The sequence below is a fragment of the Sesamum indicum genome, linkage group LG6 (genome assembly GCF_026168435.1).
Source record: "Sesamum indicum cultivar Baizhima isolate 11 linkage group LG6, ASM2616843v1, whole genome shotgun sequence".
Classification (NCBI taxonomy): Eukaryota; Viridiplantae; Streptophyta; class Magnoliopsida; order Lamiales; family Pedaliaceae; genus Sesamum; species Sesamum indicum.
Genome location: NC_142662.1, coordinates 5,181,173 through 5,198,897, shown reverse-complemented (window position 1 = coordinate 5,198,897; position 17,725 = coordinate 5,181,173). Strand labels below are relative to the sequence as shown.

Genomic DNA, 17,725 nt, shown 5'->3' with positions numbered 1-17,725 from the left:
GTGAAACGTAGACGTCAAACATTTACCCAAGATTAATACGGAAAAGACTAATCTTGACGAAAACAAAGCGAATACTATGAATGAACTTTAACAGGTCATAATTCGTAACATATAGTGGGCTGATCAAGAATGATGAAATGGGCCCAAGAACCCATAGTCAAGAATGGGCTGGATTTGGCGCGTACGATGATCTGCAACATAACGACCAACGACTCTTGGAGAGGACGCTTCCTTAAATGGAAACTTGTTTGAAAACAACGTTTCGATTTCGAGGGTGAGGAACTGAGGATTGAGTCTCTCCGAATTTCTCATTCTCCCACTTCGACAAACGAATTTTCCTTTTAAGTTGTTGTTTCTAATTTTGTTCTATCTTCCTTTTGTGATTCTTTCTTCTTTTTCAGCAGTTCCTGCCTATCTTTCGTTCTGACCTCACTTCTCTGGGGCTGATTCTGCAATCCCTGAATTCTGTGAGTATCAAATCTTCTGCATGCGTGAATTTAGCTATTAAGGAAATTTATGCGTTTTCGGATTGTTTCATGTAATTCATGCGTTTTCAGATTGTTTCATGAGAACAATTTTTGAATTGTTTTTTTCTTTCTTTTTTTTTCATTGCATGGGATTTTAGATTGTTAGAATATATCAGATGAACGAATTTCCGCGTTATTCAGATTGTTTGGTTAGATGGATCTTGATGCTTCGAAATTCAGACTAGTAGAAAGCATATTTGTTCAGACAAATTTATGGTTTTTATGGAATAATTTGGAAAGGAGGGCTCGAAAAGGAAGAAAATCAGCTTTTTAGGAAATATTAGAACATCTGCCTTGTTACATAATGCAGTTCTTGATATCTGAAATTTGATCACTGACATGCAAAGGGTCTAACTCAGGTTGAAAGCTGTATTTTTAAGGTTAGTATCTGGTAGGTAAAGCCCTTGATTTCGTATTGATGTTGTGGCCTCTCCTCTACAATTCATCTTATTTTTGGTTTTATTAGGAAAAATAAATATTCTTTTGAATAAATAAATTTATCAATTTTTGCAAAAATTTAACTCTTACTTGATCGATGAATGAGTGTTTTGATGGATTAAAGTAGTGAACTAATGAATTAGGTTGGGAATGTACTGCAGGTAGGAATACAGCTACGATGAATCATCGCCCTTACCATCAGTTCTTGCTCTTGTTTTGGATTCTAGCACTGTCTTCACAAACTCGATTGTCATGGAGTTGGTTCTTTTCTTCCGATAAAGAGACTAATGCAAACGAGCAGATTCCAAGGAACAAGGGGGTTTACAAGGATGTTGTCTCTGAGTTCTCGATGGAAGCCCTTAATGATCGGAAGGGCGTCCAGCTGATCGAGAATGCTAAGAGTAAAATGCTCGTCCCAAATACTTGTTGGCAAGCTGCTTACCTGAATGTGTTTGAGGGATGTTCAAAAACCCTTGCTGATGAAGAATTACGGTCTAGACTGGCCTGGCATCTCAGCAACTGTTTTCAGCAGCACACGGGCCGACCACCGTTTCCTTATTGTGATGCAAAATCTGCCATGAAGAACTGCTTGAAGAATCTTGATAGAGATGCTCACAAAGTTTATCTTCAGTACTTTCTTGAGACAAACTCCATATGTCACCAGTTGCAGTAAGTGTACTTCTCTTATGCTGAAACTTAGCATCATATCGTCTGTATTCAGTCTTCTGATTCTAGCATTTCATGAATTTGTTCTAGGACTGACGCATTTAAGCATCAAACGGAGAGATTGGTGAATGAACTCAAGAGTTCTGCTGAATACGCAGAAGTGAAATTAGGAAAGATAGAAGAACAGGGAGAGGTTTTACTGCAGAATGCAGGAAAGGTACACGACTCTTTGGCTTCGATAGATGTAAGAACTCAGCAAGTTGCAGAAACATCGAGAATGGTGGAGGATCGTGTTAACACAGTGTTGAGATATTCTGAAGCAGTTTATGAGCAGTCCAAGGGAATAGCAGCTTCTCAGGTGGAGTTGAGTGAAGGTCAAGCTACAATGAAGGAGAATTTGGCACAAGGAATGGCTTTACTTAAGGATTCTTATGAAAATTTGGGTGTAGAAATTGTGAATTTGAGAAATGAAGCAGTTGAAATAGAGAAGGAGATTGGCAAAGTTGGGGATGCAATGTTTTCTAAGATGACAACTCTGCAGAGTAAAGCTGATGATATTGGGAATATAGCAGGGACATCCTTGGATAAACAGAAACAACTTCTTGATGGGCAGTCTGTAGCTCTTGAGGGTCTCCATTTTCTCACCAAATTTCAGTCCCAGGCCCTTGAAGAGAGCAGGTAAATTCATATATTGTTGTATTTTTTTTCGTTATTATATCTTGATAAAGTTATATGAATGAACGGTGTGATTTCCAAAACAAGTAGCAGCAGTTTGTTGAACTGTTAAATCAAACACGTGTTCGTAAATTTATAGGGTAACTCTGCAAAAGTTGGTTGAGTTTGGGCAAAAACAGCAAGAAGAACTACTGCAAAGGCAAAAGCAACTTCATCAGTCTCATGATCATCTAGTGGAAAACTCAAAACTGATGTTAGCAGCTCAGGTTAGTGATTTTCCTACAAAAAGTTCAAAATTTTCAAACAGTAATTTGTATGACCCTAAGCAAAGTTTCTACCTCTCATTGCAGGAAGCATTCGAATCAAAGCAAGCAAGCATGTTTGTTGCAATAGACAAGCTATTTGCCTTGCACAGCGCCATGTTGTTCGAATCAAGAGTGATCATCGCGTTCCTTGTATACTCAGTTGCAATCTTCATCATCTACATGCTGACTAGTATAAAACACGCATACAATGTGAGACACAGGCTGTATTTAGGTAAATAGTTTCCTTATTGTAAACTTAATGTCTGTCTATTAGCTTTTTTAAACGGCTTGGCGTTGGTGTTTATTTGCAGGTCTGTGTCTAACATTCTTGATTGAAGTAACAATACTGTGGTATACAACGACCGATGCTGAAGAGCAAGGAAGGATAATACATATGGTCAGGTTACTTTTTGGGTTTCTAGCATCCATCCAGTATCTATACGCCATTTTTACCTACAGGTAAAAAGTTCAAAATTTCTATAAGATAGTAAACTAAGTTATACAGATCAGATTGGCTGACTCAATTTCTGCAAAAACAATCCAGAGATTATGAGATGCTGAACCATAAAATGCTATTGGCAATAATGGAAAAGGTGAACAGCATGCAGAGGACCAAAGAGCTATTGTCATGGGACACGGACATTGATAGTGAGATAAATTGGTCTTCATGGGTTGATACAGAGTTACCAGAAGATGTGGGCTTGTTGGAGGATCCTGATTATTTATTGCCTGAAGAAGTTGGGGAGAATTCCTCGGTCACCAGCTCAAGCACTAAGAGATATAACCTCCGTAGGCGTTATTAGAAATTTTTGGTCCTCTCAGTGTTCCCTCTTGTCTCTTGATACTTCTACCACACCTTGTTCATGATAGTGTATTTAAAGGACAAGACAAAACGTTGAGAATCATAGTTGTTGTATCTGAACCAAATACATTGTTATCTGATGAAAATTTTCCACAATCTCATCCAGATCACGTCTAAGAATTACCAAATGGTAAGCCAAGGCATCATCTTAATCATACTCAACGTCTGTATATTTGACTGATTTTGATCCTCCCATTAGCAACTTCATTTATGCAATATTCTTACTTGTTGATGCCAATACCAATTTATAGCTGTTTGAGCTTCTTGCTTAACAGTGGACTCCCATCTGATTGACCCGCAATTTGACAAAGGTGTAAAACTTTTAATGTCTGTTACTGAAACCATCCGAAGCAACTCTTTCACTGACTTCTACCATCAAACTCCAGAAGATCCACTGATGCCCATCCATTGGTGTGAGAACTGAGGCTGCATTTGACACTGAACACAGATTAACAGGCTGAAAGTTTCTCTGTTTGATTTGATAGCTAGCTTACAGTGGCATCTCGTAAATAAAGTAGTTCAAATTTGATTTGTTCCATCACCAATAGTCATTGCAAGAGCATTTTCCTTCATGGAAGTGGTGGAACCGGTTTGTGTCTCTTAATATAATTTTTCTCTTGCTTACTTTAGATGCATGCTTCATCCAAGCATGACAATCTGTACAAACACGAAGATTCTTTGTGATTCTGATTGGCAGTCCAGAACCAGTATGAATCAGTGCAAATATTGTCGCGAGCCTTTCACTGTGACCACACACCCACTCTACCTTCATTTCTTCGTTAATGTCATGAAGAACAACTCCTGTATCAGGTGTATATCCACTTTTCTCCATTTCTTTTGTTAATTCATTCCAAACTTTCCTATATTCATCTGAGTTACGAAATTCAAAACCCCCACCGGCCACGAAACCGTGTGCTCTATCTCTAATTTGTACCCAGCTGCAACCAGCTTCCTTCTTGATTCCCCTTCTCTCCATGAGTTCTCTCACCAATTTAACTCTGTCCCACATCCCTGCATTTGCATATATATTTGACAGCATTACGTAATTTCCTGGATTGCTAGGTTCAATCTTAAACAACAGTTTTGCTATAACCTCTGCAAGTGAAACATACCCATGCAGCCTACAAGAATTAAGCAATGACCCCCAAATGCTCCCACTAGGCTCCATAGGCATTTTCTTCACTACCTTTAGTGCCTCCTCAATTCTCCCAGCCCTGCCTAACATATCCACTAAGCAAGCATAATGCTCCAAATTAGGATCAATTCCAAATTCTGTCCTCATTCTATCAAAGAGGATCCGACCCTCATTTGTCATGCCAGCATGACTACATCCGGACAACAACGAGATAAGGGTCACTTCATCTGCCCTAAATCCAGCCTCAGACATCTGCTCAAATGCTGTCATAGCTTCTGACATCCAACCATTGATTGCATAACCATTGATCAGAGTATTCCATGATGTCAAATCCTTGAATGGCATTCCATCAAACACTTTCCTACAACAGTCCATTAAACCACATTTGGCGTACATATCTAAAAGTGAATTCAGCACAAGAACATCTGGGCACTCTGCTGATTTGACAATTTGCCCATGCACCTCTTTACCAATATAGAGTGCTGTCAAGCGAGCGGAAACAGCCAAGATTATAGTCAAACTAACCCAACTATACCCCACTTTCTCTCTCTGCATTTTCCGGAATGTTTGCAAACCCTCAACAACCTGATTGTTTTTGAAAAATCCAGCTAGCAATGCGTTCCAAGTGGCAACATTTCGGTCAGGCATATCATCGAACAACTTTAGCACTTCGTCAAAACTCCCGGACTCGGTGTACAATCTCAAAAGAGCATTATACACCACTTGGTCAGGTTCTTCACGTGCCTTTATAATTTGAGCATGCACAGCTTTACCATTCCGAATATCCGGGATACCTGAACAAGCCCTGAGAGCAACTGAAAACGCAAAATTCCCCGGCTCAACACCCTTGGACAACATTACCCAGTAGATAAGCAAAGCATCCCTAAAATTCCCATTTTTGGAAAACCCAATTGCCATTGCCACATAAACCGACTCAGGAACACGATCCATCTCCTCGACTCCATATCGAAATACACGACGTGCCTCATCCAACTGGCCACAGACTGAGAAAAGAGTTATAAACTTGGAACTTAAAGTGGGATTCTTCAGAAGATCTGTGTCATCCTCGGATTGAAGAAGATGAAGGTAAAGCCTCCTACCATGGCTCAAAGATTTTCTTGAAATGCAGGCGTGTAAGAGCGTGGTGTAGGACTCTAGATTAGGTTGTCCAAAAGGGGTTCTGGATTGATGGGATTCCAGTAAAAGGTGAAGAGCTTCGTCCAGTTTGCCTGATTTGGAGAGAGATTTTAGGGTTGAATTCAGCGACTTTTGTGTGCGTAATTGCTTTAGAGATTTTGTGGGTGGAGTGACAGTTAAATTAGTTATTGAGAGGGATAAACAAGAAACAGCCATTGTTTTTTAATGTTTCTTCGTGAAGATAGTGAACAAGTTTATCTACCCTCCCCCCGACCAAACATGCCAGCATTACCCTTTTAAGCTCTTTCTAGAAGAATAGTTCTGATTTAATTCAAGAAAACTATGACTAATTTATTATCATTTTCTAATTAAAATGTGATTCTCATGACACTTTATCAAATCTTTGCTCAACAAAAATTCTAACTCCAATCCTATTAGTATCTACTTAATTGGATATATATTATTTGACTAGTTTATAATTTAAAAAATGATCATCATATTATTATCAATTGATTTTTTTTTTAAAAAAAATTTGGGAACGTCTACAAAATAATTTGAAAAGAAATATAGTAGCAAAAAATAAGATTTAAGTAGTTGGAATAAATCTCCTGTGTTCAAAATCAATTTCTATTGATATTGTTTTGATTAAATTATAATAAAGGATGCTTCGTCGATTATTTATTCCATGATACCCATAAAATATTGTATACTTATAATTTTAGCTTCGAAAAAAAATAAATTAGTAGTTATTGGACTTGAACGTAATGTTTGATCAGACTCTACACACCAATATATATAATTTGTGCAATATATCTACCCATTGATAAGTTAAGTGTACCCAAATTCAATTCAAGATAGAAAATTTTCCACTAAACGTAACGTACAAAATTGATGTTTTGATTGGCGGATTGAATTTCTATTTCAAATATTATCAGATCTCATATTGCATTTAATATATATAGTATCAAAAAATAAAAATAAAAATATGATTTAGATACACAGTGTGTATGTATTAAATGAAACACAAAGTGGGATACAATTTGGAATTGAACATCCAAATCGATCAATTAAGTTAGGTTTAGGAACATATTAATGATAAGAAAATGCGTGCATGGGCTGAGAGGCTGGCCCAGATGTTTTTAAGCCCAAATCCGCCTCTAATCCTCGCAGAGAAACAAATCTGTCATTTCTCCTTCAATTTATTTCTTGTTTTTTTGGCAATAAGGGGTAAATTATTACCATTTCATTTGAATTTTATCATAATTATAAATATTTTTTCGTTATTTAAAAAATTATAAATATCGTCTGATTAAATGATCATCTATCAAATACTCCTCTAGACAATCCATTATAAAGTGTATTTATTAGATAACCGTTAATTCTAAAAGGTATTTGTAATTTTTCAAATAACGACGGAGTATTTATAAGTATGAAAAACCTTATGGGAGTCCACTGTAGTTTACCCTTTCCCCTAAAATAGAAGGATATTGCACGTAACATCTCCAACTCCACCAAAACATACTGAACTGAAAATCAGCTGCTTCTGGAGTGGTCTACATTGCCCCATCCTTCAACTACATTTTCTTGATCGTTTTCCATAGTCATCCAACAAGGTCTGACCAGCAACATTCTGACTAAATTCAGACAGCCTAGTTACGTACCACAAAGCACAACATTTTGTATCTGAACTTCAATGTTGATGGAAACCATAATAACGTATAAACTGCGAAGATGCTATGTTATTAACCAAAACAATCTTGATTGCCACCAGGCAAGGGATTGAGAACCACATCAAAGAAAAAGAAAGAAAAGAAACCCTGTTGGTGCAACCTTATTTTTCAGACCTGGAGCTACATCTTGGGTATATAGTGCTCCTATCAACTGGCAACCGGAGTTGACAATCCAAATACAATGGGAAAGTGACTGAGCCAATTAGCCCCACTCTCCATCGGGTCCTCGTAGTCCCTTTCAGTTCGAAAACCATCACTCCCTGCCTCAACGACAAGTTCACAGCCTCTGATGCTTCCAGGTTCAGTGGGATTGGACTTGACTGAGAGACATAGTTGAAGTCCACGGAGCTGTTGGCGCTGACGCTGAACGGGTCGTTCACCAAGTAGGCTATGGTCTGGCCACGAAAGTTGAGGGCAAACCTGGTGTGGGAGAAGCTTGCATGAGCCTTTGCATTATCGTTCTCAGCCCGGATCACCACCGTGACTTGGACTGTGAGCAAGCTGGTTTGATCAAAATATATGGTGTCGAGGGAGGCACTGCCGACACTGATCTTGGGGACCTTTGGCTTGATTGTGAGATAGCCGAGGAAGACAAAAATGCCTGTGATGATCACCAAGACGGAGATTATGGCACAGATAATTGCCGCGCACCAGATTAGTGGGTTGGTGTGGTTGCGGGGACCAAACTGCTTTGGCTTTGGCATTTGGGAGGTGGTTTGAAAGAGAGAACATTAGGCATGGAAGCTGTGAGATTTGTGGTGCTTTATGATTGAAGGGATATGAGGAATTTAGACAGATTTGGGAAGGGAAAGTGGGTGGTTAGGGGGTGGGGGGGAGGGGGGGTGTTGAGGGGTACTTAGCTCTAATGGGCGGGGAAGGTTTTGGTATCTTCCTTTCCTAGGCAGAAAGCCATCTAATGTAATATATTCTGGATTATGCTTCCCCAGTATGGTTAAACTTTAATACAGAGAGGAATGCGTGATGCACACCTTTTGGACCTTAATTTTCACGACTCTTTGCTCAAGTTTCCGACAGCCTTTTACCTGCGGAAAGATGAGGGACCGGCTCAAATTCATATATAAATCCCAACTTTTAAAACAGAAACGATAATGCAACTACAGAATTGATGGATCGACAGAACATCTTCGCAATTTAACAACCAAGGCATATCAAAATAAAATGAACACATCGATGTTGCAAAATAAAAGGAATTCATTCTGGAAGAACAGTGAGTACAATGTCAGCAACACAGACACAATGAGGCATGGGCTTCTCTGGTAGACTTTTAACTTCGGAAACAGCAATGTCTTAAGATGTTAAGAGATTTGTAGTTTGCTCAGAAACTTAAATTGATGTTGCAGTCATTTCAAGTGCTACATTAGAAGGAAGGTGACTAAATAGACACCTAATTCCCCAAAAAGAAGAGAATAAACAGACACCTCCATTTTTTATTTTGGCCAAACGCCGAAGCTTCTGCTCTGATATTCATCAGTCTCACTGGCAGTCTCTTTAACACTCTCTAGGGCCCAAGAGAGTCAAAGCTTTCTTCGAATGATTTTGATGAATGCCACAGAGTTCCAATTTCCTGCTTTATCATTGTACAGCTTCGGTAGTCTCTAGGAGGTGGTCTTGAACACTTACCATTCTCACATGAAAATGTCCCGTTGTCTTATGGAAGACTTGAGCTTATTGCTCAGCTGATCATTCAAGGCCGGAAAATGGCCATCAGATTTCACTCTGCGTCTTGAAGAAGATTGGCCTCAGAGGATCAACGTCATGTGGTCTGAAATCAAGAGCTGTCCACCCTTGCTGTCTTTAAAAAGGTGATTATTTAGAACTTCAGAAAATAGTCAAGGCTTTGTTACCAAGTGACTTCACCATGTGAGCATGTAGTTCTTACAGTAGTTGGTCTAAAATGCTTCTTTCTTTCCTGTAATCAGTTTCAGTTGGCAACAGAAAAGTTCGAGAGCTACTTTCTGCAGACAACAGCAAGTCGGACAGTTTTTCCACTGTAACAGTCCTATACACGGCTAAGATAAGCCCTGCCCAGATGCATCTCAATTTCAATTTGCATGCTCAATGCCCATCAGGTTCAATCTGTATGCAAACCACTTCCATCCGAAAAGCAACAGATATACCCTCCAGAAACTACCAATGTTTAACCCTAAACAGAAGAACTTACTGCAATTGTTAACATCATAAGGATAAGGATCTGGTTCTGGTGCTGGCATGGGTGCTAACTATGCAGCAATAGGACTCTCAGTGTTGAACTTGAACATGTAAAAGTGGACCAGGAAGTAGCTAATGTGCTACAAATGAAATGAACTTACTTCCAAGCAACAGTGCTGCCTCCCAAATGGATTTTCTTCTCCATGTAGTCAACAGGATAGGTAACATTTCCTTGGCCGCTGCAAAATGTGGGCTTTTGCAACTTGATTAAAAATCCTCTCACAAAATTCAGAAGAAGATTGTGCGAGCAAGAAGAGAGAGAGAGAGAGAGAGGAAATAAACTAGCAAGGAGAGCTCCAAACAAGAAGTATGAAAATCAGAAATCAAGCATCCTCACATTAAAAAGTAGACTGCATTTGGGCCTGCAAATTCTGCTTTTCAGTATAAGAACTACGAGATTTTGTCAGATTATTTGAACACATTTGAATACTTTACTCTGGTGCTCCTGATGCAGTCTGATCTCCATTCAGAACAAGGACATGCATCAAAAATCCATCCACAATGCTGCAAAGCATTGGTATAAATGGTGAAATACAAAGTTCAAGTTTGAGGACATAATCAGTCTGTGAAACAGGTTCACAGGAATCGATGTAAACGGAGAAGATGGGTAGCCCAGAACTACCCATCATATTTCCCAGAATAATTCACCAATCAACAGTAATCACATGATGCAAATTTCAGCCAAACGACCAACCACCAACCCAAGGCTGACAAATTTGTTCCTTTGAATAAGTTTGCACACTAAAGTTGTCTATCCATTTGAAACTCAACAAACCGAATACCATCTCAAAAATCTGGTTCACAAATTGTGAACTAGATCTCATCCACTTTAAAGCTGACATAAAAATGTCTCCTACCTTTTTTAGATTTCATATAATCCATCAAGCAGGCACAGAACGCTGCTTTTTTAGCCCAAATTGAAGAAAGCACTTTAAATTGAAAACAGAAAAGGGGAAAAAATTGAAGGGTGAAAAGGCGAGCCCTGCACAGACCATGCTCTCACCATAGCCTGCAGACTGACGCTGATTCACACTCCTCAATCTCCTAAACTCATCACACCCCTGCCCCCTTCCAACCTTCATCTCTCTTCCTGCCAAAACTCTCTAACCTCTTAGAACCCTAAGCATATAACAATAAACCATCATAAACAAAAGATAGACATAGAAAGAGACAGTACGAGAACAGAAATAAACAAGGGAAGCAACCAGAGGTCCAGAATGAAGCACATCTGGAAAAGAGAAGACTAAAATGAGGAGGCAAAGTATCTATTGAAAATTTAATCGTGACACTAGTAGATATTCAGAGTTCTTTCAATCATCAATGCCACATAAAGGATTACGCAACCACACAGAACCGTGCTTACTGCCATTTAACACATAAGCCTAGAGATAGGAAGATTTCCACTTCCTTGAAATATGGTCATAGATATCACGGGCACTTCTTCCCTCCTTATAAAAAGCATTCTTCACCTTTGTCATTGTTGACTCATATATTATAATTCTTTCGTCAATCATCTTCTCTATGTACCTTCTCAAATCTGTTAGTCTCCCCAAATTACAGAAACCAAGAAGCACTGCATTAGCGCCATCATCACGGGGTGAAATGTTGTTCTTAGCCATATATTTCCATATCTCGATTGCCATCTCTGGATCATCCCCATCAAATAACATCTTGATGGCAGCAGTAAAATTTGCAGGGGTTGGTGGCCATTCATTCTTGACCATCTCAATAAAGAACTTCCCCACTTCACGTACCTTCTTATTCTTGATCAAGCATTCAAAAATCATGTTATATGTCAGAGAATCAGGAAAAGCGCCATGGAAGACCATGTCATCAAGCAGACGAAAGGCGTTGTCAATATCATTGGCGCTGGTGAGCAAACCAATCATGACGTTATACATCGTCAAATTGGGCACCAGCCCACCACCAACCATTATATCCCACAACATAATGGCATGAGCAGAATCATTCTGCTTAGCGAAAATATCAAGTGCATTAGAGAAGAATCTCAAACCTGGCAAGCAGTTTTTACCCTTCATTACCTGCAAAAATTTGATTGCCTCGTCACCCTGTGCTCCACGCACAAGAGTATTCAAAAAGGCATCATAAGCAAACATATATTGCGGGCTCCAGCCCACTCGAATCACCATCTCTCCAAAAGTGTGTTTTGCGTTGGCTACATTCCCTTCCTTCTCCCATCCTTCCAACAAAATAGCAAATGAGTCCGCATCCGGGGGTATGTTAGCTTTTATTCTCTCAAAGAACTCGAGTGCTTTCGCAGTATGGTTATCTTCTCTACACATGGCACTCAGTAGAGAATTTACTGCAATAATATCAGGTTGGATTCCGTACCTGTAAACTCAATCACTTGAATGCTCAAAGTATATACTGATGGTAGCAGTTAAATAACAGACCAAGCATGCATCTACCCTCCATTTGCTGTGAACAAGAGGAGACAATAAGGCAATAAAACTAGAGGAATCTTATACCATTATTAACTGGCTCTGTTTTTTTTATTCCAACAGGGAAATATATTGACAGAAATTTTTCATCACTTTGAAACATGGTGATTATTTTCCACAAAGCAAAACTAGGTCTAGGAAAAGAAAAAAAATAACTCACAAGTGAACAACAATTACTCACATCCTAAAATAGTATTTGGTTAACACTTTCATTTCTCAAATACCATGAAAATGTATTCTTCCTTTTACAAAAATCACTAGTCAGAAAAAATTTCAACATCATATTTCTCTGATTATAACTACGGTACAGAAAGGGCATGAAGAAGTTGTAGTTCAGATGTCAAATTATTTGAAATTTATCCTTGTTAATAATTTTGTCAAAGGCATTTGACAACCACATTTCAGTCTGTGATATTGATGGCAATTGGCATGGATAGATAGGTCCCTGTCCAGGATCCACCCCATGGTGAGTTTTAATTTTATTGATCCTGGCAGGTCGAGGCAGCTCTCCAATTTTGTCCAAGACCCTTCTCAAACCAGCGCTGAATAAAATTTATAGATACAATTAAGTTTTTTAGAATTTATTACTTTTGTGCAATATATGTATTTGCTAAATAACTTGTATTTTTAACATAAGAATAGCTTGTTGCATATTTATAGACAATATTATTATTTAAAAAAAGAAAGGATAAAATTTTTATATCAATTAATTGAAGAAAAAGGAAAAAAGTTAGTCAGGTTAGTGGTTTCGACCCCGGGGGGAGGTTTCCAGACCTACCAAGCCGAGGGGGTTCTAGGTGGGAAGGTGGGGGGGGGGAGGTCTCCGTTCTGGCCAAACTGGCGTGGGATGATCGTATTGCCATCCTTAACTCTGTGACCAAGTAGGATGAATAGGTAGGATAGGAGTTTAAAATATTACCAAACTTAAACCCAGTTGTTTGAGTTTAAATCTAGAAGAGTTATGATCGAACCCAATCCGCTCCAAAAATTAAAGATTGAGAAAGTAGGAACCACTACCTTGCATAATCGTGTGTAAATACAAAACAAATAGTGACCAAGATATCCAACATCAAGTGGGCTAGGTTTGACCTTAAAGTTAAGGTCAACCACATTGGCTCTCCCCACCTTTCTCCAACCAACTTGTTTAGTCCATTGTATCCACGTCCTCAAATTGGTTGCCACCCAGCCCAAGCACCTCTTTGCTTCACCGCTCGCTTCCCTACCTTCAAGCACGTCTCTTTCGCGCACCCATCTCCTTTATCAATCAGGATGGGCAAATAGAGCTTAAGGCATCCCACACTTGACATAGAAGAAGCTTTTGCTTCTTGAGGTCTACAAGTGTAATGAGATTTTTCCCCTAAAACTCAAGGTTGGTTTGATAAATTAATACATATTTCAAACCAGTCCAAGCTGCGAACTTAAAACAAGTCCAAGACAACACAATCTTGAGAACTTAAACCAAAAGCTATTGAATAAAGTTTGATAAATGATAAACTTAAAAAGTATAATACAATATATTTTCAATCCTATAGGACGATGAACAATTATACAACTAAAATAAGTGATAGCGAAAAACTCAAATGAATAATTATCATTCAAAAAAAGTTACATAGTTTAGCATAATTCAAGTCAAACCTACCATTGCTGACGCTTAGGTAAATTCAACTTCAGTACCTTAAGGTCAGCTAGGCTTGGTTTCGTTTGATGTCAATTATGCTCAATCAAAATATAATCGATGATAAATATTCCCACCTACCCTCATAGCCTCTGAACTCTTCTTTTATTCCGCACTTTTGTATCCCTTCTCTCTATTACTATGGTTACGACTTTACAAAGCGGCAAAGGTAGGGCCAAAAGTAGGGCCCTACGGGTGAGGCCTTAGCATCAAAGGATAGTACTATTTTCCACTCTGGTATACTTGTGCACAACTGTGAAAAGAAGCTAGATCAAGTCAAATAAAAAATGATTTGAGTCCCAATTCAAATATTAGGACAAAGGTTGGGAAATAGTACAACCTCTTCTTTGCATAGTAGGAGAAAGACAAAGGGAGAGGAAGATACAATAAGATAACCATGTTCATCCAAAATTCCCCCACGACTTTTTGAAGAAGAAGAATTAGTTATCTTTCCCTTTCACTTCCCAATACCAAACATAATGTTTTAGGATACCTTAGATTTTTCAACCAAGGAGAAAGATTGCAACCCTCCCCCTTTTCCCTGTGGAAATACACATGCGCAACAAGGTTGAGTTGAAACATCAGCGATATATATGCTTAGTTTGTGCCAATTCTATGTCATTCAGCTTGTCCATCAAAGAGGTTTTTAAATAGTTTCTTTTCACACATTCATCTAAAGGTGCAAAAAAAAATTCTACATCAATCCTTTTACTCTACCTTTAATGCTTAATAGCATATAAATTTAGTTACCCACTACAAGTGCATAGGTCTTACCCTTGGCTGATGTTACATGCATTAAGATACAAAGACTTCTTATTCCACAACAAAGAAAGCACTTTTTCACTCTTTCATATACTAGGAGATTTCACTCGGAAAAGAAAATTTCCACCGATCTACCACGCAGTCAATTCTATTCCACTTAATCCCTCTTTCATAGGCACATATCTTTCCAGCGAAGGAATTGGAAATCTTTCTCCCGTTGTATGAATCCAATTTTCATTTCATCCAGGAAAAGCCATCTGTTTCTTAACAATGTCTTTGTCATTTGATCCAATAGCATTCCGTTAGACAGGAACAGAGTTGAAATACTGATAACTCTCGGTAGAATATTAAAATGGAAATATCCATCAGATAATAAACTAACAATAATCCTGAAGCCTGCCAATTTTATGCTCTAGAATTTCTCCCTTGGTACCAGTTTCAACAGCCTGTTTAACTATCTTTTGTGGTTAAAATTACCAGTTTTCAGATGAGAAATCAGTATTAATAACCAAACTTTTTAAGCCGAGAAACAACAAGTTCTAGTGTTTTGCACAGATGTCAATACTCTTCTTTAAAGCTAAAAATGGCTGAAGTAAAATGGGTAGTTAGTTTACTCTATGATGGCAGCAGTGTCTTCTTTATTGGGACATACCCTTAGAGCCCTCTTCATCATTTAGCTGATTAATGAAAAAGTTCACTATCCTCCAAAACTGCAAATGATGCTATGCTTTGAACCATCCACCAGATGTTTAATGGGGAAGGCATATAGAAGAAGATATTCGCCACTGCATAGAACTGTTTTGTTAAAATTTCTTTTTATTTTTTCCTCTGTTTGGTATTGAGGACAGCTTATTGGAGACCATAATATCTCTGGCTCATTAAATTGCTTCTTTTATCTAAAAAGACTTCCGTCCATCAATCCTCCTATTTATTTCCATCATACGGATCCAAAAGAAACACACACCTACCAGCTTCAGCACTTAGAACCAACGAATAGATAATACCATGAACACCGTATTATGCCCTAAACGTAAGTAACAAAACAGATACAGAATGTGGTAGAAACCAAAGCAAACAGGAATCAGAAAATACAAATGGCATTTCCTTACCTTTCCATGACATCAAAAGTCATAACAGCCTCATCAAACCTCCCGGCGATACAGTAATTCTCGAAAACCGAAACGAACGTTGTCAAAGAGAGCAAACCCTCCTGCTTCATAGACCGGATGGCATCCCACATTGGCTCAAAAAGTTTATTCTTCCCGAGCAAATCCACCATGAGGTTCCACGAATAGCCCGTGTGCTTTTGGGCCATCCCGGACCACCGAAAGAACTTAGCAGCAGCTGAGGGAGTGTTGTATGAGAGCTTGAGGACTTGTTGAACAATTTCAGGCTCCGGCCGGATTTGGGTCGAGGCTAGACTGGCCTCCACTTCGTGCACCGGAGCGGTGGAGAGGATCTCGCATAGGATGCGGGCTTGGGGAGGGAGGTCGCCGGTCGTGTGATGAGTGGGGAAGCGAGGTGGGGGTACTTGAAGGAGATGACTAGAATTTTCTGCCGCCATTTGGGTTTTCTTCCTCTCTTCTTTCTCCTTCAACGTTTCATTACAGAAGATTGGAGTATGAGAAATTTGGATTTTCCTGTGGGGGACGGAGATTGTTCTTTGTCAGCCGGCGGCGACTTGCCGACTGATGAGTTAACCTAATATGGGTTACTACGGCAGGAAAAAAGGTGACCGGAGAAGGGTGACAATTGGGCGACCCACCCGGATCCGGATACCCACGGTTAAGTCGACAACAATATTGCATAAATTTCAGTTTACCCCCTCAAATATAAAACCTTCAGCACTTTGCCAACTCAAAAATAATTTTGGGGACTTTTGACACCAGAAGTTTTTGTAAATTACACTTTTGGTCCCTATATATTTTAATTAATTCCTAATCTTTTCAAATTGTTATGATTTAGATTCAATCATTAAAATTAACGAAGTTGAGAATACACCTCTGCTCTACTCATTATCTTTATATTATGAAAGAAAATTTTTATTGTAAAAACTATTAAATTATATAAATCAAGTCACGTCATCACATTATAAACTTTTATCATTAATTTTCTTGAGTATTTTTTGGAACAAATTATTAGATTGCATAATCCCTTTATACAGCTTTTTGGTTTTATGGATTTTTTATTATTATGTAAAAAAAATTAAAATAATAATTTTAAAATTTAATTAGAAGAGTCGGCACAAATAATTTTTTTAAAAAAAATTGCGACTTTGATCCATTAAATAAGCGTGTTGCACACTGATTCTCACTTTATAGAGTTAACAGCTTAAATTTAAAAATTTTAAAAACACAACATAAAAAAATGAATGAAAAATCTGGCATTTCATTTGATGATCAACCATCATGTTTGAGTGTGACTCACTCACGCGCAATTCTTTGTTCATTTTTTAACATTTGTCTGACAATGAACCAAAACTTTGTACTATGTTTGGTTTTATTTTTAATTTGTTTTAAGTGTTTTGTGGAAATAGAGAGAAAAAAACAAAGATAAATAAGTATGAGTTTAGAAATAATTTGTATGTTTGGATTTATTTTTTAAGATAATATAAAATAAGTATGGTAGGTTTGATATTGTTTAGTATGAGTCAAAAACTACTATTTATTGTCAAATTATATCTTATATATATATATATATATATACGAGTATGTATATAATTTTTTTAATTGTAGGGCTTATAATTAGTGTAGACTTATTTTGATAAAAAATAAATAAGACACTGCTTCAAAACATTTTAAAACACCATCAAAACTTCCAAAACAAATCAAGTCAAATATTGTCTATGTTTTGTTCCATCTAAAAAATAAAACAAACTTAAAACCAAATATTATGTTGGTATTTTTAAGATTTGGGCTTAAGTGATTGCATCGTAAAATGGGGAGTGTTATGCACAGCACCTCCGACGTGATGGGACCAAATATGCAATTTTGTCGAATTTTTATTACCACACATAGAAACTAATAATTAGATGAGAGAGTTTAAACTCAAAGTCCCTTTCATTAATCACATCGAAAAGCAGTGAATCAGCAGACAAATCACGTAGTGACAGATTGATTTGG

The 17,725-nt window shown here is 38.0% G+C and overlaps 4 protein-coding genes across 5 annotated transcripts; 1 reads left to right on the top strand and 3 right to left on the bottom strand.

Moving 5' to 3' along the window:
- The first annotated feature begins 45 nt into the window (after positions 1 to 45).
- GEX1 (gamete expressed protein 1) lies at positions 46 to 3,569 on the top strand. Of its 2 annotated transcripts, none has more exons than XM_020694890.2 (8): positions 46 to 274; positions 405 to 467; positions 1,127 to 1,634; positions 1,722 to 2,309; positions 2,446 to 2,572; positions 2,657 to 2,843; positions 2,923 to 3,070; positions 3,156 to 3,569. In XM_020694890.2, the coding sequence occupies exons 3-8, from the start codon at positions 1,144 to 1,146 to the stop codon at positions 3,412 to 3,414; spliced, it is 1,800 nt and encodes a 599-aa protein (XP_020550549.1). In that variant the 5' UTR covers positions 46 to 274; positions 405 to 467; positions 1,127 to 1,143; the 3' UTR covers positions 3,415 to 3,569. The 2 variants fall into 2 exon arrangements, with proteins under 2 accessions (XP_020550549.1, XP_011082169.1); XM_011083867.3 differs by having other exon boundaries at positions 402 to 467.
- On the bottom strand, positions 2,926 to 6,021 carry LOC105165102 (Tetratricopeptide repeat (TPR)-like superfamily protein). Its single transcript, XM_011083976.3, has one exon. It carries the CDS (start codon positions 5,959 to 5,961, stop codon positions 4,012 to 4,014), a length of 1,950 nt encoding a protein of 649 aa, XP_011082278.1. The 5' UTR covers positions 5,962 to 6,021; the 3' UTR covers positions 2,926 to 4,011.
- A 1,182-nt stretch (positions 6,022 to 7,203) lies between these two features.
- LOC105164998 (late embryogenesis abundant protein) lies at positions 7,204 to 10,813 on the bottom strand. The gene is made up of 2 exons (XM_011083872.3): positions 9,806 to 10,813; positions 7,204 to 8,518 (listed from the first exon to the last, which is right to left on the bottom strand). Exon 2 carries the CDS (start codon positions 8,177 to 8,179, stop codon positions 7,577 to 7,579), a length of 603 nt encoding a protein of 200 aa, XP_011082174.1. The 5' UTR covers positions 8,180 to 8,518; positions 9,806 to 10,813; the 3' UTR covers positions 7,204 to 7,576.
- A 140-nt stretch (positions 10,814 to 10,953) lies between these two features.
- Positions 10,954 to 16,408, bottom strand: LOC105164997 (uncharacterized). The gene is made up of 2 exons (XM_011083871.3): positions 15,713 to 16,408; positions 10,954 to 12,056 (listed from the first exon to the last, which is right to left on the bottom strand). The coding sequence occupies exons 1-2, from the start codon at positions 16,165 to 16,167 to the stop codon at positions 11,087 to 11,089; spliced, it is 1,425 nt and encodes a 474-aa protein (XP_011082173.1). The 5' UTR covers positions 16,168 to 16,408; the 3' UTR covers positions 10,954 to 11,086.
- Between the last annotated feature and the right edge of the window lie 1,317 nt (positions 16,409 to 17,725).